This window comes from Bos mutus, chromosome 12 (genome assembly GCF_027580195.1).
Source record: "Bos mutus isolate GX-2022 chromosome 12, NWIPB_WYAK_1.1, whole genome shotgun sequence".
NCBI lineage: Eukaryota > Metazoa > Chordata > Mammalia > Artiodactyla > Bovidae > Bos > Bos mutus.
Window position 1 is genome coordinate 80,290,130 of NC_091628.1, and position 21,424 is coordinate 80,311,553.

At 38.5% G+C, this 21,424-nt stretch overlaps 1 protein-coding gene across 4 annotated transcripts in view; it reads right to left on the reverse strand.

Annotated features, from left to right (window-relative positions):
- Nucleotides 1-21,424, reverse strand: part of PCCA (propionyl-CoA carboxylase subunit alpha) — a 360,537-nt gene that overhangs the window by 180,974 nt on the left and 158,139 nt on the right. For all 4 annotated transcript variants that reach the window (XM_005899258.3, XM_005899256.3, XM_070380776.1 and 1 more), the window contains exons 13-15: nt 5,767-5,910; nt 4,342-4,416; nt 99-167 (exon numbers count right to left, since the gene is read on the reverse strand). In XM_005899258.3, coding sequence (XP_005899320.1) covers nt 99-167; nt 4,342-4,416; nt 5,767-5,910 — 288 coding nt within the window. The remainder of the gene's footprint in view (nt 1-98; nt 168-4,341; nt 4,417-5,766; nt 5,911-21,424) is intronic.

Here is a 21,424-nt window from a genome sequence, read left to right on the forward strand (position 1 = left end):
CACGATTCAGGTAAAAGCCCCATTCCAGACTTTTTAATTATATATGTCCATTGTCATTCAGAAGAAAACTGAAAGGAACCATTAAGAGTCGAACTAACTTTCGAGATCATCGGATCATAATAAATGCTAATATCACTTCCTGGTTGAATGCCGCTGTCAACTCGGACCTGGGAGAAAGAAGAGAAGAGAAAAGAGAGTTCATAGTGTGAAGCTACTTTTCTAATAACAAATTTAATTTCCATGAGGCAGGTGGATAATTTTAATCTCAAATAATATTTCTGCTTCCAGGAAGTAGAAAAACAATCTAAAAATAAAGAGAGATCAAATTATCTTTATCTGTTATTACACAGTTCAGTGTATATATTTTTTGTTAACCCACTAAAGGAAGAAACTAAGGAAGAGCAAAAAAAACAACCTTTCTACAGCACTATAGTGGGATGTGTTTGGAGCAATTTGAGGGTGCCTTCCAGCTGAAACAGAGCATGAGTCTGCCAGGCATTCCAGTGCGGTCCCCAGCCAGGCCACGCATCAGGACTCAGAGCTCTGCTCATCAGCTCCATAGGAACGCTGGTCCTGTGGCTTTCATCTCTGTAACACTTTCCTTTTCTGCCTCACCCTCTCAACTGTAAAACGCTTTTTTTTTTTTTTTTCTGTTACTGTCAGTCCCCTGAGAATTTAATGTTTACACAGCTTTTCTCACGGCTTTGCTTTGTAAGGACACAGCCCCAATTAGAGTTCTGATTTTGCCATTTTCATGGGAGGGGGGAAAAAAGCACAAGTTCAAAATATTCTTTTGAAGAAGCTGATTGCTGTTAACCAGCCAACAAGTTAGTTAGTACATCGCTGAGTCTTGTTTTCATCTCCCTGTTTGATGACAGCAGTAAGGCACAAAGGTTAGCCATGTAAAACTTTCAAATGAGCAGTTGCTGAGGATGAAATATTTATTACATTATTGTGCTGAAGTTTTGGAATCTGAAGTATTTAAAAGCTAATCAAAACAGTCGAGACAGTCAAACATGTCCTAGGGGTCTTGAGGATAGAAGGATTCAATGGAAGCTGCTAGAACAGCAGGACTTTGATGCCCAACATGGTTAAGGAGTGGGAAGAGAAGAGGCAAATTCACGGAGCTCTTCACCTGTGGGAAGAAGCCTGCCTCATAAACAGCCGCTCATCTGTCTGCAGCAAGGCAGAAAAAGGTCAACACAGCGGCTGTTAGGCCTTTAATATTTTAATTTAGGCAATTATCAAGGGACCACATGTAGACCCTCTTGTCTAGGATATCCACATGAGAGTTCGATGATGGCTTTATTAAACAGTGACATCAAAAGATAAGCCATGGTTTCATTCTCTTAAAAAAAAAATCATACTACTGTTATCTTCTTTGTAAGGTTTAGGAAGATAACATTAGCACATACCCAGGGTGCTTTTATGTATATACTTGTAAAAGTGTCATGCAAAAATATAGATATTTATATTTGCATTCACATTCATATAGAAAAACCTTCATTCTAAAGGAAAGTCATTCAGCACACTTAAAACATGTATTTGGCTTTCTTATTTTCTGAAAACACACTTCAGGGAATAAGTTGAAGCTCTATGAAATTCACAGTGATCATAAAAACTAGGAAAGAATTAATAGGGCAGCTGTAAAAGCAATAATATCATAATCTGCCTACTGGCCACATTTAAATGGCTCCAAAGTGACAACTGGTGGATCAAGTTACATAACAGAAAAGACATCTCGGAACTTGCATTTTTTAAATTTTAGTAGCAAAATGTTAAGGAGATGATTTTACCAGTATGCATTATTTAAAATCATAGCATGCTTGCTAAAGCTGTGTTTAAAATTGAGACTGGTGCAAGTATTAAAACTTTTGACTTTAAACATATGCTACCATTTACTACAAAAACTGCTACAAAACTAGTGTGGAACTTTGATGTTCAATCCACTGGTAAAATAACAGACAATAAAGAGCATTTATTACGTTCATCTATAGTTCATAACCTAAATTTTTAGTTACCTTGAATAACACCATCCTAAAAGTTAAGTTACCTAGGGCTCTTAGATATAACTGTGTCTTTGTTATTTGCTAAAATTATTATCACAGAAGTTACATCATTTCCATTTAAAAATATATATGGTAAAATAAAGATGTATTACATATAATAAACAAATATCTTTGTAAAGCAAATTGGCATTTCCAATTTAAAACTGTAACAAAACATGAAAACTCTGATTTATAATTTACTGTTTATGCAGCCTTTTTCCAAGTGATTGTCAGCTTTTTTAAAAAGTGTTCTAATAATGAATTAAAATTCAAATTAAGTCTCCATTAAACAAAGCTTATACCAAAAATACATTTTAGCTTTTGCACTAAAACCTTTAGGAACAGAGTCAAGTGGAACTGACACCAAATTTCTGAGCAGAACAAAACTGTGGTCTGAAAATAACACATTTACAAAATATAGTGATCAAAGATAAGAAGAAACTCTTCACCTTTGCCACATAAGCAAACAGGAGACTTACAGAATGTGAAAAGCACAAACCATAAGTTAACTCTGAAGTAGGTATTCTTGTGACCAAAAAAGGTAAGCGCTGCAAAGGATCTCCTGAGTTAAAACTGATGGGGTTTAAGGCAGAAAGGAAGAAAACCCACCATCACCACCAATGCCCAAGCACCTGTGTGTGAGTCCCAAACCCTCGTTCGGAAACCTCAGGCATAATTTAAACATCTTTCTTCACACGGTGGACCCTGTGAAACTGCCAGCCGAGTCCCACCCTTCATTCTCGATTCACCTCTCCCCCTCAGCACAACTCCCAGCCCGCCATGTCTACCTGACAAGTGACAGCCCAATCTGATTAAATGCTTCCAAGGGAGGGGACTCGTGGGCCGCCATGACAGGCCAAAAGTGATCACCATGGAGATACATAATTACAGCTGTCGACGCATCTACTGTCCTGCTGGCCTCAAGTTGATTGCTCCCAGCAATAATGATAGACAAAGCTCGTGTGCACGCTCCCGCACCCAGTCACTTTATCTATTCCTTGGTCCATTCAGCTGACATGCAACATTCACACAAGCAAATAACAGCAGTAAGCAGAACATTTAAGGCATTTTAATTGTTTTTTCTTTCTATGGATGGCTCACAACTGCAAATGTTATTACATAAAACTCCTGCTGCAGCATTAATTGAAGAAAGATTTGGTGGGACAAAGACCGTAGGGGGTAGAGTTTGTCCATTATCACTTGTACTTTCAACAGGTCTCACGTTTGAAAATTGCAAATTGCAAAAACTTGCGAGGGCAAAATGTTTGACATCCTGTTAGCTGTTACAACATGGTGAAAACTTCTAACAACTCGAGTAATCATTATGAATTCTTATTTAATACTTTTTTTCTTTGATTAAAAAAATGCTTAGATATGTCCCTATGATACTTGTTTTCTCATCTGCTATTTAATGTCACACAATGCCTGTTAAATCTTTACAATTTTTTTTTCTGCCTTCAGGCTTTGAACACAGCATGGAGTCTCCAAGCCTGGAAAGGGTCAAGTCCCTTTAGAAAGCACATGGGCAAAAACAATTTAAAAAGTGAAATAAATCATATATCCAATAACATCTTCAAATTCAGAATTCTTCCTGTAATCTTTCACCATCTTCATACCAGTAATCAAACGGAATAATCATATTCACAGATGGTACAGCCTTGTCAGCCACTAGCTAACATAATGTCACAAATATACACACTTATTACCTTGATTAACAGAAAAGGTACATCCTTGTTCTTTTTATGCAAGAAAAATGATTTAAATAATAGCCATTAAATACAGAAGTATAAATGAAGTGAGCACTGGTCACTCGTAAGTGGTATACATACTGTGTACTTCTTAAAGTCCTTGACACATAACAGAATGAGGCACATTTTGCTTTCCTTAATCCATTTCAATTAACGAGCTGATTTTGTGCTGGAATTTCTTGACATCTGACTATATAGGGGAAGCTGAATTAGATTTATTGAAAAGATTAAATTGTAATATAGGAAAGTCATTCCCCATTCTTAGGATGCCACAAACTTCTTCATTACAATTTTCAGAAGAACTGGGAACACTGGGAACTATCATTTATTTAGAAGCCAGTTGTCTCCAGACTTCCCTATTAGGTGAATTCTGACTTTCCTGCACATCATAAAGTACAAAATATTAAAAACAAAAAACTGTGATTCCCCATGAATTTCACTTGTCATTCAATTTACACCCTTTGGTGTTGACAAGCTTTAACATAAAAGTATGACATAAATCAAGATTTTAACCTCTCACTTGGTATTGCAGCTTAATGACTTACACCAGGTAGATGTATTGGTTCTTCATACTGAGACAATCTCCCAACAGACGGCAAACCAAAAGACTTGTAGGGGTCCTGAAAGTTCAAAGAACAGGAAGCACAGCCTTTGAAATATAAATCAGCACAAGTAAGGTTAAATATTTATACAATGAAGAAGCATTTTGGGGCGTATTTACCAAATCACAGATTTCAGAATATTATTGTCTTCTCCTCACTCTAGACAACTTAGAAGTGTATTTAAAAAATCAAACAGAACTAAAAGCAGAATTTAGCCTGACCTTGATCATACTTTATTGAAACTGGTAAAATTCCAACTTTTTATAAATCTTCTTAGAATGCCTTGGGCAAAAATAAAATAACCTAGGCGCTACATCAAAACATACTCAAGTTCAGAACAACAAATGTAGTGCACTGAAGATATTTGTTTTTCTTACTCTCAAAACAGCTCACATATGGTAAGATTTGCGCGTTCTGATTCTCCAAATAAAGACCTGAAAAGTAACTCTGCATGTGCTTCTGGATAAACGCTCCATTTGTAAATATCTTAGATCATCAGAATAAATATTAAGTAAGTTCAGTATCATAACAATAGGGAAGAAAAAGAATACCACTCAAAATATAATGCAAAGAAAACTAACTAAGCCAAGAACTATTTCTCAAGATCCTTGAAAAGCATTCCAAAACAAGGTCCAGGATTGTTAAAACACAGATACTACTAATTTGCTTTTTATTTTACAGACAGGCTTCAATGTCTAAAAGTAAGAGATGGCATTAATGTTTCCTTGCATTTTTTTTTAGTCATTTGAGAGAAGCATTTTCAGATGCTGGCTGCTTAATTATGTGGTTAATATAGTTATAAAATAATATTAAAGCACTGAACTGAGAGTTTATGAGTAAAATCCATAATTAAAATTATAATTAAGAGCTTTGCGATTTAAATTTTAGTTGTGATTATTCATGTAAGAAATAAAAGTATTGGGGAAACTGTTAAAAAAAATTAAACACTGAATTAACAACTGATGTGTAACTAGGGTAGCTCTTTAACATACACACAGAAATAAATGCTCCTGTTTATTTTCAATGTGGTTTGAAAATAAGCAAACAAAACAAAACCCACGGTCCATTCAAGCACAAGAATATTAAACTAATTCTTTCTCGCTCCTTAAACTGATTAGAAGCTATTCTTCCATCCAGAAACAACACATGAAAATTAATTAAACTCAATCCTTTAAAACTATTTTGAGTTATGTCAAAATGATCTAACCTTTCTTTTTCTGGTTCAGCTCTGAATTACATAATCAAATACTTGACCCCAAGTTACAGGACGCTGACTTTACCTTGTTGTTTAGTTATACGTGGTCCCATGACTCGGGACACAAACACCACCCTTCCTCCCATCATCCCTCCTCCCAGTGTTCGCTTTACCTCGGCATAAACTCGACATTCGACCGCCCAGCCGTTGATGGGAATATCGGCTTGTTTGTGCCTGAGAGGGTAACCCTTGGCAACACGTATCATTTCTTGGACCAGGTCCAGGCCAGTGATGCATTCTGTGACGGGATGCTCAACCTACAAGGACAAGACCTGCCCGTCAGTAGGTGTGGTGGTGGTGGTCCAGTCACTCAGTCGTGTCCCACTCTTTTGCGACCCCATGGGTTGCAGCCCACCAGGCTCCTCTGTACATGGGACTTCCCAGGCAAGAATACTAGAGTGAGCTGCCATTTCCTTCTCCAGCGGATTTTCCAGACTCGGGGATCAAACCCATGTCTCCTGAATTGAAGGCAGATGCTTTACTACTAAGCCACCAGGGAAGCTCCAACAGATGTAGGAAAAGTAAATAAATAGAAATAAGCAGGGACAATGTCAGCAATTTCTGGGTAAAATGAGGTTAATTATAATCATAGTTGACTTGAAAACTATCTAAGAGAATAAAATTAAAGCATCGATACCATATAGTACAAAGCTGGGTGAGAAAAACAGACACCCCAAAAGTGTTTGTAAACTGTCTCTACTACTTTTCCCAGTGTTTATTTTGATGGGGTTCAACCAGGTTCAAAATTTTTAATTTTATACTAATTCTTCACTGACGATTACATATTTATAGCTAGCGTCCTCAGTGTGGCTGATCATCAGCCTGTTCTGCTACACTTAGCATGGCATCCGCAGAGGCAGCTTACGCTTTTCCACAGCACTAGTCCAGCCTGAGTCTCACCCACTCGCACGCTTTCACTAACCTGTCCTGACAAGCAACCAGATTAGCGTACTCTTGCATCAATGCAGTGTAGCAGAAAGGAGCAGATGGATCCTGCAGGTTGTTCTCCCTCCAGACCGGCGTGGGGAGTGCTTAGCATGCACAATGGCAACACTGAGCCAGTGAAATCACTGCTCTCTCAGCAAACTGCTGATAACTATTTTGGACGATGCTGTCGTGGGGATCCCTGGCCTTCCACCCTAGCGCACGGGATGCACACGTACAGAAACATGCACAAACATACAGGGATACCAACAGACACACTGTTATCAATCTGATCGATTGCTGACGAGATCCTGAACTTAACTGAGCTAAAATAAAGCCACTGAGGGTGTTGGTAAAGGGCAGGTCCTCTGCCTTCCATCTAAAGCCTTGAATAAGTTTTGAGAATATCAACTTTGGCCACATCAGCTGCTTCAATACCAGTTTCCTTTCTCATGAAAATTAAGCATGTTTTAAAAGCACTTCACTATAGTTTCTTTATCATGACATGTTATATTTCATACACTCTGACATGCGAAAAGGTCAATGAACAGACCAATTGTCTTTCCATCTTCAACTACACTAATTGAAGGACAGGACTTAGTCATTATAATAATCTTGAAGCTTATCATAAGCAGACAATGCCACGGTCTTAAAAAAAAAAAAAGCTTTGTAAAAATAAACAGATGGCATCCATAATTAGCTCTGTGTGTGTTATGAGTTTGTTTACAGTTTCAACAACATTTTAAGACATTTTGACATAATTTTAATGACAAATCATCACTAAAATAAGCATCTACCCTTTGTAAAATATATGCAACACTTAAGTAAAGATTTTATTAGATAGTTTAGAATCTATATTCTTAAAAGCAAAACATGGTTTTGAGAGAAACAAGGTTCTGTATGATAAATATAATAAGAAAGGAACAAATGTAAACCCATTCTATTATTGCTGGAAATGAATTTCACGTGAGAATGCATCTTACCACCCTAACTATTCAACCTACTATGTGACCAAGGGCTTTTTATATTAATACTATCCACTACCTTTGTTAAGTAAGAAAACATTTTTAAAAGCTCACAAAATGATTTAATTTCATCCTTCTATATCTATCGCTCAGAAAAGCACATACTATATACTAGACAAGGAAATATACATTAAAGGAATGAAGGAAAGAGTGGCAAATTCAGAGCCATGTCTCTAGTAAGCAGTAGAGGCAGGGTTGGAATCTCATCCCTCCAGAGGTGATATTAGCTGCCTGTTCTTCCTCATGGAAAAATGGATATGAAAGTATGTAGTAAAGATAAATAGCTAAACAATTATATACTGTTATCTTTTATAAAATACATGATTATGAAAGGCTAAAGACCCAAATTCATTGTAAGGCTCTGTTACACCTTAGAAAACCTCCTTATAACTCCTTATAACTTATAACTTATAACCTCCTTATTACTCCTTATAACTTATAACCTCCTTATAACTCCTTATAACTGTATAGGAAAAAAGTTTATTAAACTTCTATTGAATAGAATCTAAAATTGGACCCACTTTAACCCAATTTAGAGTTATATAACAGTAACACAACATTTTATAATCTTAGTGAGCCGCAATTATTACAAAATAAAATCAGCAGACAACTAAAATAACAGCTACCTACTAAAGACAAAATCATTAAAGAATTTTTTAAAAATATCCACTGAGGTTCAAGTATTGTTAAAGTACACAAAATAATCTGATATACCTAAATTTTTCAGATAACAGAAATACGTCTTTTTAAAGGAAAACATAAATTTAAACATTTTTAAGAGAAATCCTTCTAAATACATTTTAACAGAATTCCAAAGCTATTCAACAGGATATGTGAAGCATTTCCTTTAGACCCTGTATTATTATTATCATCAGGCATCTTATAATTAAAACACTGACTAAATAACCATGTCTACCCCCCATTCCTGAAAACTTAAAAATAGTTTCCCTGTGCAAGTTAAACTCAATGCTTAAGAAGAACAGAGGTTACAAAGAGAAAAAATCATTCCCATGCCAAAACATAATTCATTAAATGTTTTAAAAATATCATTAAATAAAACAAAAAAGAAAAAAAAGGAAGGGAAGGGGGTAAAATCAATGCAAAGTAAAGGTTAACTGAAACAAAAGGTTATAAGAAGAAAAAAAGACTCAAACACTGGCTTCTGGTAAACCAACAAATTCATCATGTCCAACCTAGAATAAAAAACAACCTCTGAAAGTATGATGTTAATAAACATCTATTCTGAGGACTACTGTGTCGGGGGAGGACAAGGTTTCTGAGTAACTTCTATTTGGGAAACACTGAGTTAATCTAAGTTAAACAGGCTTTTGCTTTTTTTGAAAGACTCCTCAAACACATTAATCTGTAAATACGCCACAGGACTCTCTGAAAGGAGACTGTACAGCATTTATTTAACTGCACACCTCCTCCTTTTGCAGACAATCTTTATGGATTGAGAATTCCAAAGAACACACATTTAGAAACAATGCCTTAAAGATTCAAAATACTGGGTTGGCCAAAATGGTTGTTCGGGTTTTTCTGGAACATTGTACAGAAAAACCTGAATAAAATTTCTGGCTAACACACTACAAAACCCAATTCCCTTATGTGACTCTATCCTCGCCAAACAAATTGTTGGTCTTCACACATCAATTTCCTGCCCCAAAGAAATAAGTGCTAGTTCCAAGAAATGTATGAATGAAGGATCTTCCAGATAGTACGACTGTGCATTAGAGAGTAATATACTGACATCCTAGTACATGAAACCTTGGGGTTTGGGCAGCAAAATTAATACCTAGCCAAAAAAGCGAGTGAGAAGGAGAGAAAACATACACACACACACACACACACACACACACACACACACACACACACACAAACCCAAAAAAGAGTGAAAGTCACTCAGTTGTGTCCGACTCTTTGCAACCCCATGGACTATACATACAGTCCATGGAATTCTCCAGGCCAGAATACTGGAGTGGGCAGCCTTTCCCTTCTCCAGGGCATCTTCCCAACCCAGGGATCAAAGCCATGTCTCCTGCATTACGGGTGGATTCTTTACCAGCTGAGCCACAAGGGAAGCCCAAGAATCCTGGAGTGAGTAGCCTATCCCTTCTCCAGCAGATCTTCCTGACCCAGGAATCGAACCAGGATGTCATGCATTGCAGGCAGATTCTTTACCAACTGAGCTATGAGGGAAGCCCATCCAAATCAGAATTTAATTCTCCAAGGCAAATTATTGACTGGGATGTATTTATCAGGTCAATGCCACCTTGGAGGTTCTGCTGCTGCTATTAGTTGCTAAATCGTGTCTGACTCTTTGCAACTCGATGGACTGTAGCCTCCAGACTCCTCTGTCCGTGGAATTTTCCAGGCAAGAATACTGTAGTGGGTTGTTTTCTTCTCCAGGGGATCTTCCTGACTCAGGAATCGAATGTGCACCTCCTACACTGGCAGGTGGATTCTTTACCACTGAGCCACCTAGGAAGTCTCGCAGGTTCTATCAAGAGCTTATAAATCAGCACTGGCAATGCCAATTATGAACCTCGTTATCAATCTTTTATTCAAACAGGTACAAATGACGATCATCAAATGCCATGTTAAGATCCATAATCACACTCAAAATCTATGAGTATGTATAGTTATATATGCCTACATTAGATGGTCACGGCCAGTTTTTTATAGATCTATTTGCAAATTTACTTTAGTTGTCTTCTCAGTCACCATCAAACTGTCACTACTGTCAGTATTTGAGTCTAGATTTCTTGCCACTCCCTCTAATTTTTTGCTTCAAATGTATTTCCCCCCCAAAAATGAATAACTGAGCTTATCAAATGCAATGGCAAAGTAAACCAGGTTTCACTTCACATGAGTACTTGATGTATCAAATTTCAATAGTAATAAACTTAGAAAAGCTAAATGTTTCTGGAATTGTGTTGTCATTATCTGCCTTTGTAAAAGTTATAATCATAAATTCTGCCACTGCCACTGTGATCTTTAGCTTTATTCCTCCTCAAATACCAACTGCGTGCGTGCATGCTAAGTCACTTCAGTTGTGTACAACTCTTTGCGACCCTACAGACCATAGCCCACCAGGCTCCTCTCTCCATGGGATTCTCCTGGCAAGAACATCAGAGTGGGCTGCCGTGCCCTCCTCCAGGGGATCTTCCTGGTGATCTTCCAGTGATCGAACCTGCATCTCTCAAGTCGCCTGCATTGGCAGGTAGGCTCTTTACCACTAGGACCACCTGGGAAGTCCTAAATACCAATCAGGAAGTATCCAAAACTAGTGCAGGGAAGACAGGTATTTCCAGAGCCATAAAGTCCTAAAGTATCCACCTATAAAATACCTTCATTAATGACAAGGGGAGAAACACGAACATTACGGTGGGGAAATCCAAGACATGCCACCTTAACCAAGGCAACATCACCAGTAACGGGATCAACAGACACTGCATGTCTCCTATAATGGTCCTCATGGAAGGACGGCATTTCTGTAATATTCTTGCTGAATATGCAATGTCCGGATATACTCAAGAGAAAAAAGACAAACACAAAATGAGGGACACTCTATAAAACAAATGGCCTGTGCTCATTTTAAAAAATGTCAAGGTCATAGGTGACCAAACAAAAGACTAAAGAACTGCTCCAGATAAAGACTAAAGAGTCATGGCAAGCAGACACAACACAGGATCCGGAACCAATATTAAAGTGTTGTAATTTTACTATAAAAGACATCTGTGCACAACTGGGACACGTGAAGACGGTCTGTGGACGGGAGAGCAATGTGTCACTGTCAGTGTTCTGATGTTGGTAATGGCACTGTGGCAACGTAGAAGAGCTTTCTTGTTTTTAGGGGATACGTGTTTAGAGGTAAAGGAGCACCAGGCCTACAACTTACTCTGAAATGTTTCAGGTAAAGAGGACAGAGAGAAATTAAGATATGGGTATAGGATAAAAATAAAGCAAACGTAAATGTTAGTAAAGGGTGTTCAGATATTTTTAGTAATGTTTAGAAATTTTATAGACATCAGAAATAATTGTAAAATAAAACTTAATAAAAGTTAGAGCAACATCACCAAAGTTTTTGTTTTTATATTATGAAACATTATTAAGGTAAAGGTATCTGACTTGATTGACATTATCGTCTCTTCAATCAGAACCCTTCCACTGCGCTAAATAACCAAAAGCAGATAATTTGCTCAATGTGTTTTCTCTGACTTAAACTTTTAAATATACTTTATTATGCTGATTATCTAATAATTCTAAAGATTGTAAGAATGGGTAACTACATAACAGGCAAGCATTCCTCAAGGGGAATAAGATTCAGGCAAATTTTAATTACATACTGAAGTTAATTTCAAATGAATATTAACACTGAGGCATGTTTAAAAGTTTAAATGGGTGCTTCATTTAGATGTTTGTAACAAAACCCACCCTACTAAAGAATTACATAATTACTCAAGGTTACAGACGCTTGCTCCTTGGAAGAAAAGCTATGACAAACCTAGACAGCGTATTAAAAAGCAGAGACATCATTTTGCTGACAAAGGTCCATATAGCCACAGCTATGGTTTTTCCAGTAGTTGTGTACAGATATGAGATTTGGACCATAAAGAAGGCTGAGCACCAAAGAATTGATGCTTTCAAATTGAGAGTCCCTTGGACTGCAAGATCAAACCAGTCAATCCTAAAGGAAATCAACCCTGAATGTTCACTGGAAGGACTCATGCTGAAGTTGAACCTCCACTACTTTGGCCACTTGATGTGAAGAGCTGACTCATTGGAAAGGACCCTGATGCTGGGAAAAACAGGGCAGGAGGAGAAGGGGACAACAGAGGATGAGATGGTTGGATGGCATCACCAACTCAATGGACATGATTTTGAGCAAATTCAGCAAGACAGTGAAGGACAGGGAAGCCTGGCATGCTGTAGTCCATGAGGTCGCAAAGAGTTGGACACAACTTAGTAACTCAACAACAACCACAAGTTTAAAAGAGGAGAAAGTCCTAAAAAGAGTGAGGAGAGGCATCAGATCAATGAACTATGTGTTAACTTGGCCGTTATACAGAAAAAGGGTGATGTAAAGTGTTCACAGTTGCTTAAACAGAGGGTAGGTTTTTTTTTAGGTGTTAAGTGGAGGCCCAGCTGCTTAGTCCAGGCAGCAGCTGTCCCTAAAAGCAGAAGACCCATGTACACATCATAACTAACATCTGCATGGCACTGAAATTTATCAAACCTCTCCATGTTCATGAACTTGCTCCCTGTTTCACTGTCATTTTACGGACAAGACACTTGAGATACTCACAAGAAGTGTGTGGTAAGAGAATGCTCTAACATCCAAATAATATTATGTTAAATTAACATAACTTAAAGTAACTTCTTTATTAAATACAAGTCTAATTGACAGATACTACAAAGACCCAGATTGTGAAAGCCATCTTTTGAAAGAAGAACTTGTTCGATTCAACTGAGCAAAGCAGTATAGGTATGATTACCTGATGAGATATGAGGAAATTGTCCTGTTACATAAAATTGTGTTTCATAATGGTATTTGGCATAATAGATCTCTATCTTTTTTCGTTTGTTGTTATTCTGGCCTGAAAGGACAACTGATGTCATTATTTTTGGTTTTGCGCTTTCAGGTCAGAGACAGTCTTTGTCCAAAATGGAATCTAACATATACCTATTAAAATACTGAAACTCTACCTCCTGGGAATACAGGATTTCAAAATAAAGATCTAAAGTTATTAAATTTTGATCCACAGGCCTCAAAGAAAAAAAGCACGTTGGGCAATAGGCCCCAACACATCATTCCTGTAAACTCACCTTGAAAATAATGGCTACATTCAAGGGTGGTGCTGAAAACTGAACAAATTTTATTATAGAGCTTTCCTGTTGACCCACACACAAACAGTCAGATGAAGAAAGGATAAGAGAACTATTAGGTGTTGAACTGTACTCCCCTCACTTCCGCCCAATTCATATATTTAAGTCCTAACCCCGAGTACTCAAAATATGACTATGTTTGGAGATGGGGTCTTTAAAGAGGCAATTAAGTTAAAATGAGGTCATTAAGGAGGGCTCTAATAAAATGTGACTGACGTTCTTGCAAGAAGAGATGAATACACAGATGACACGCAGCAAGAAAGGAAGACCACAAGGGGACCCAAGACGCCAAGTTCTAATCTGCAGGCCACAGAGAAAGGCCTCCAGACCAAGCCACTCTGCCACACCCTGATTTACACTCCTGACTCCACAAGTGTAACAAAACGGTGCTTAAGCCACTCAGCCTGTGATAAGCTGATGTGGTAACCCTAGGAAACAAATACAGGAACAAATTTGGAAGGTTCTAGATAAGAATCTAGAACTCAAAGACACCAACATAGTTTATAAAATGCTTCCAAACAAAAACTAATGAAAAATGTCTGACAAATTTAACTATTCATGTCTATTTAACAAAAGCTTCTTTCCTTCAATTTTCCAGTAAGACTCAAAGAAAGACATCAAGTGACAGCATAACATACCCTACTTTACGTTCTCAGTTTCCCAGGAAAGGAACTTCAAATATTCCAGAATATTCCGGTTCTGGCTAGCTCCAGCCAGTCTGAGAACCCTGGCCTCTGTGCTTTCAAATACAATCAAAATGTCAATTTCTGTCCAGATCTAAAATATTCCTCCTGGCAAGAAGGGAATTTTACAAATTAATTACAAATCCATTTCCCTGTAATTTCTCCTATTTCCACCAATTATTCTTTCAGTCAAACACCTTAACTCCATAAAAGGCTAAACTCTTTAAGTACTTTTTTAAATTTAAAATTGCTCTGAAAATAAGAAAAAGATATTTGTTCAGTTATAGTCAATTCTCAGAAATCAGATTTAGGCTGCAATAATTCTTAACTTTTTAATGTGTGAAACTGTGAAGGGTAAGAATCAAGATGCTAAAAAGGTTTTCCTAAAATGCTCCTGGAAAACAAGGTTCCATACGATACAAAAGTCTTTGATGGGATCTCTGATGAGATGTGGGGGTATCTGGCCTCCAGAGAATTTCAACAGCACTATTATTATACTTTTTCTTTCACAGCAAAAGTAGATTCCTCCTTCACTGTTGCAATCAGTATAAGCCACTGACTGAGATCTAACAAAGGGGATACAATTTAGATCTCTGTTCTTCAAGATGTGGAATAGCCAGCTGACCATATTTGGGCATTAAATTTAACATGTTACTCCTTTCTATTTGAGAGTTTTCTAGCCTTTTTTTTTTTTTTGCCTTTGTAGACAATATTAAGACTGCTTTTCAAAAAAAATAAAATCTATAATTACTTGGATTTGGAAATTAACAATTACATACACACACATACACACAATTTGGAAAGGTATAGTCAGGATCCACAATACTAATTTTAGCACAAAGATCTAAGCAGAAATAGCTTATCAATGTAACCCTTTAGTGAGTTTCATGTTCAGAAGAAAGATTTCTATCTCCATTTTTCTCTTACACAAAACTCTTACAATGAAACAGAGACTTCTTCCAAAGCAGTTAGTATTTCAACTATGTTTGTTCATTTGCAACAATAATTTTTCAATCAACTGACAAAAGAATAAGAGGAAGTTATTATTAATTAATTTGTGGCCCAGTTTGCCACCTGAAAAAAAAAAAAGACCACTTACACGCTTTTTAAATTATAATGACGACAGTAATAGTGAACATATTAACCAATGTTTAACCAACATAGCATGCAGAATATTACTGGTAAGATTCCTACAGTTAGGAAGAAGAGTGAGTGCTTACTATTAACCAGATGCTATTTTGAGCAGTTAAATATTCATTCATTAATGCTCACAATCCTATCAAGTAAGTGCTACATTACTGTCACTTCACAGATGAGGGAAATGAAGCACAGTGAAGTTAAGGAACTTGCTTACAGACACACAGCTAGGAAGGAGCAGGGCTAGGATTTACTGGTGCTGAGTGAAAACAGAGGATGCTCATAATTTACGGAAACAATGATTAAATGAGCTCCCACTGGTCAGTTATGACTGTTTTGAACTGTTTTAGAGTCTAGAACCTCATAAAGTTTCTCCCTGGTAAAGTGTGTGTCCAATTTCAGAGGATTCACAGACTCCCCTCCAACTCATTAAAAAGCCCAGATAACCCAGCTTAGATGTTTCTGGTTTGGGAAGAGGGAAATAGCAACACGGTTCACTCCCCTCCAGGGTCTCTATCTCCCTCGACTTAGTGAGACACAGGGGACATGTGAAGCACTGCTATCTGGGGGCAGTGACAGCTGACAACAGGTAACAGGCTCTTCTCTCTCATGGGCTGGGATGAACTGAGAGACCAGCTTCAGAGAAGTCCAGGGAAGAATGTGAAAGGCACAGGTCACGGAGACGGCTTGGATCCTGCAGAGACTCACGCACCCTGGACAGAAAGTCAACCAAGGCTTCAGAAGAGTCCCTGTTCTCTTTGCCAATGAATCCAAGTGGTCCATGTATGTTAGTTGGATGCTGATGTCTGGATCCTTGAGACAAGGAGAATGGTGGGGACACAGGCTCCTTCTATCCTCGGGAGTAGATACAATCCTATCACCAACTACTTGAATATCACAACAAACAGGATTTGGTACTGACCACTCCAAAAAACCACAGCTAAACCACAGGAGAGGATGTACCCACCGAGAAAGGATAGGAATTCAGAATAATGATCATATAGGCCAAGTGATGGAGAAGGCAATGGCACCCCACTCCAGTACTCTTGTCTGGAAAATCCCATGGACGGAGGAGCCTGGTAGGCTGCAGACCATGGGGTCACGAAGAGTCGGACACGACTGAGCGACTTCACTTTCACTTTTCTCTTTCATGCATTGGAGAAGGAAATGGCAACCCACTCCAGTGTTCTTGCCTGGAGAATCCCAGGGACGGGGGAGCCTGGTGGGCCGCCGTCTATGGGGTCGTACAGAGTCGGACACGACTGAAGCGACTTAGCAGCAGCACCAGCAGCAGGCCAAGTGAATCTAAGCAAACTCCAGGAGACTGTGGAGGACAGAGAAGCCTGCTGTGCTGCAATCCATGGGGTCACAAAGAGTCAAATACAACTTAGCAACTGAACAACAATGCTAAGTGAAATAGAGCAGCTAAGGGACAGAAAAAAAAAAAAGGAACTCTATCCAAAAAACCAGTAAAGGCACCTAGAAACTCCAAGAGTAGTGATATAAGAATACACACACACACACCACTCCACCTGCAATTAGACTTTCTGGGATAAAATAACATAAGGATCTTTATGGGGTGATGATACGTCCTACAACTGGATCCTGCTCTTTATAGAACAACTTTGTAAATGTTCCACCACTCACTGACTTGTCTTAGTGGTTTGCACTGCTGTAACAGAGTAACACAGACAGAATGGCGTATAAACAACAGAAATGTGTTTCGCACAGGTCCAGGGGCTGGGAGGGAAGTTGAAGATCAAGGGACAGCTGATTCACTGTCTGATGAAGGCCGCGTCTCAGTCCACAGACGGCCACCTTCTCTCTGAGTCCCTACATGCAGGAGGGGAAGGTTCTCTCTGGGGCACAAACCCCACCCATGAGGGCACCCCCTCATAATCTAATCACTTCCCAGAGGCCTTACCTCCCAAAACCATCACACTGGAGGGTAATGTATCAACATATGAATTTTGGAGAGACACAAACATTCAGCCTACTGTATTTGTATACTTAAAATGGGCTAATGTTATGATATACAAAGTATACCACAATAAAGACTATTAATTTCTTTTTCAATAGTTAAGTTAACATAGGGAGTTCCCTGGTGGTCTAGTGGTTAGGATTTGGTGCTTTCACTGCTATGGCTGGGGTTCAATCCCTGGTCAGGGAACTGAGATCCCACAAGCTGCGAGGCACGGGACAAAATTAATTAAAAAAAAAAAAAAGTATAGAGTCATTTTCACTCATGCAAATTCTCATATAATTTAGCTCCTATGCACCAGTCCTCAGGAAGCTACTTAAAGACATGCTGTAGGGGAAAAAAAGGAATAAACCAACAGTGCTTAAGACAAAAGTCCAGGAGAAAAGAAATTTTTACAAAGAGAGGTAGAAGAAATTCTCAGGACAGGCAGAGAACGTAGTGGGTGAAAGGAAACCAGAGACTACTACACCATGGCAAAAGTGACCAAAAAAAAAAAAAAAAGCTCAATGAGTTTGAATATAATGAAACACAGATCAAGAATGTGGATAAATCAGTGATAAATACATAGAAACCTAAGCCAGCACACAGACAAACCAGAAGACAGTTTTTAGCTACAGAGAAAGCAAAATGGTGCAGGAGAGTGAAAGTAATCTTAAGAGACAACATGACTGCTATGAACAGCATTCACACTGTGATCATAATAAAATCCCGATACTGGGCTAACCCAAGTCATGACACAGTGATAGCAGAATCGTGAATCGCAGGCTCCCTTGTGAGATGGAGGCGATGATTCATTTTTCCTAATCAGCGGCATAGAAGCTGGAGCCTTCCTCCAGCCTTTTCCTCCCTCAGCAGCCATGGCTGTTCCTGACCCAGAGCAGCAGGTCCCCACACACATCGCTTCAAAGAGGCTCCCCTCTTCCACGTGTTTTCTCATTTCTCCTTTATTTCTTTTTCCTTCCTTTCTTTTTCTTTTTTTTTTGGGGGGGGTGGTGGTGGTAGTGGTGGGTGGGTATTGGTAATTACTCAGGGGTTGATATTGGGTCAAAAAGCCAGTAATGTGTTAATCCAGCTGTTTTAAGCCCCATAATTTTCAAGCCCCATAATCTTTCACCTTTATGAGATGAAAGTTCTTCAACTGTAAGGATAACCTTGTGTGTATGTGTGTTAGTTGGTCAGTCATGTCCAACTCTTTGCGACCCCATGGACTGCACAGCTTATCAGGCTCCCTGAGATTCTCCAGGCAAGACTACTGGAGTGGGTTGCCATTCCTTTCTCCAGGGGATCTTCCCAACCCAGGGATCAAACCTGAGTCTCCTGCACTGCAGGTGGATTCTTTACCACCTGAGCTACCAGAGAACATTATCACCCATCTAAGAAGTCAGAACATAGTACCATGGATACCTCTCAAAATAAATTCTTGATTTAAAAAAAAAGATACAAGAACCACCTAACCACAAGTGAATCAAAATGCAGACTGATTAATCATAAAGCTATGGTAAGATGCTGATTATGACCATGAAAGCAAGTTAAAACACCAAGGTATGATGAAAACACCTGAAGATTCAGAACTACAGAAAAGCAAGTATAGTAATGTTATAATAATGAAAAGCTGACAATGAAAAGAGCAAAAATGAAGGGTTATGGAAGAAATCAGGATTAAATATAAGTATGCCAATTTCCACTCATTTTTATAAAAAAAGAAACAATATACTTTCAAATTGGAATATGAAGAAATGCGATGACAAAAATATAAACAGTTCCAATAATCATTTGTCACATTAAGAACATCTTTTAGGAATTAATATTTCAGTGGAAAATAAGAAACATTTATCTAATAGTTCAGCAATTTCATCATTTCAATTTCTTTTCCTTCTGTTAAATATAAATAAAATGAGCTAATTCAAAAAACAATATGGAAAAATAAGAGTAATGAGAAAGAAGAGTCCTACTGGCTACTGTATTATAATAAAAAGATATAACATCTAAAATAGTGTGGTACCAGCACATAAATAACAGAAAGGCTAAAAAAAAGAAAACAGTAAAGTAAAAATCTGCATATATATGAGAATTCAGTACATAACGAAGAAGACTTGATTAACACCGAAAAGAATAATTATTCAGTAATGGCTGTGATAAACAGGTAGACATTTTGGAAAGAAAAAAAATCTCCGGTGAAATGAAAATTTCACCAAGGAAGATGACAAAAGTACTAAAAGAAAACAAGGAAGAAAAATTGAGTAGAAAAGTCTAAGTATGTGATAACATCAGAAATAAGAGATTTAGCAATTCAACTGCAAACTTTTAAAACAAAAATTTTCTCCCTAGAAAGAAAACTACATCAAACTAAAAAAGACAGGTAAAAGGTGAGAGAAAAGTAGCTAGGAATCACATCTGTATATTTTATATCTGCATTCATTTGCTTATCTTGCCAGGAAACAAACAGTTTCCTGGACTAGAGAAGGAGGCAACTGTTAACTCACAGAGCATCTTCACACCATTTCTCACACCCTGGTTCCCCACGGTCTGATGTCCCTGTGCAGGCAGAGGGGGGTGCACCTATCACTAGAGAGCAACCCCACAACGATTCATCTAAACAGACATAAGCGATGCTGCCATGGAGAGAGAGCAAACTTGACTCTGGAAAGTAAATAAATCTTTCCAGAGAGAGAAGGGGAAAGGCCTGGAATGTCAACAAATGGCTCTGGGGAAAGATAAGACTTTCTCTCTAGCAAGCTCCATCTTTCGACTTGTTATCATTTAATCAGGTGCCAGAGGTCTTTGCTTAGAAAGCCCTCATTCTGTAAAAATGTGAAAATATTCATGGAGCATTGCTTCCTGATGATATCACAAATGGCTAATTTCCTGAAAAAACATAAAACATCTACAACTCAATCAGATCAGATCAGTCGCTCAGTCGTGTCCGACTCTCTGCGATCCCATGAATCGCAGCACGCCAGGCCTCCCTGTCCATCACCAACTCCCGGAGTTCACTCAGACTCACGTCCATCGAGTCAGTGATGCCATCCAGCCATCTCATCCTGTCGTCCCCTTCTCCTCCTGCCCCCAATCCCTCCCAGCATCAGAGTCTTTTCCAATGAGTCAGCTCTTTGCATCAGGTGGCCAAAGTACTGGAGTTTCAGCTTTAGCATCATTCCTTCCAAAGAAATCCCAGGACTGGTCTCCTTCAGAATGGACTGGTTGGATCTCCTTGCAGTCCAAGGGACTCTCAAGAGTCTTCTCCAACACCACAGTTCAAAAGCATCAATTCTTTGGAGCTCAGCCTTCTTCACAGTCCAACTCTCACATCCACACATGACCACAGGAAAAACCATAGCCTTGACTAGACGGACCTTTGTTGGCAAAGTAACGTCTCTGCTTTTGAATATGCTATCTAGGTTGGTCATAACTTTCCTTCCAAGGAGTAAGCGTCTTTTAATTTCATGGCTGCAGTCACCATCTGTAGTGATTTTGGAGCCCAGAAAAATAAAGTCTGACACCGTTTCCACTGTTTCCCCATCTAGAAAACCCAAAGGGCAAAAGAAATGTACATGACTCTATGAAAAAAAATTCATCCTCACTCAGAAGAAAAACAAAATGAAAATATGGTACCATTTTTCACTATCATACACAGAGCCAAAGGCAAAGATCCTTTTAGCCATGCAAGTTCTCCTATAAAAGGCACCTTGATACTATTTCACTAAATTATACAAGAACCTATCATTTTCCAGGCAATTCTACTTTCACATGTGCAAAATCATAATATAAAAGGTATTTAATAATTGCACTATTTATGATAGCAAAATACTGGAAAAATTAAAAATAGGAAACTGGTGAAATGCATACTCATACAAATGAATATTCAAAATCGTAATGAAGTAGATAACACTTTAAGTATGAAACACTGCTGCTGCTGCTGCTAAGTCACTTCAGTCGTGTCCGACTCTGTGCGACCCCATAGACAGCAGCCCACCAGGCCCCAACGTCCCTGGGATTCTCCAGGCAAGAACACTGGAGTGGGTTGCCATTTCCTCCTCCAATGCATGAAAGTGAAAAGTGAAAGTGAAGTCGCCCAGTCGTGTCCGACTCTTAGCGACCCCATGGACTGCAGCCTACCAGGCTCCTCCATCCA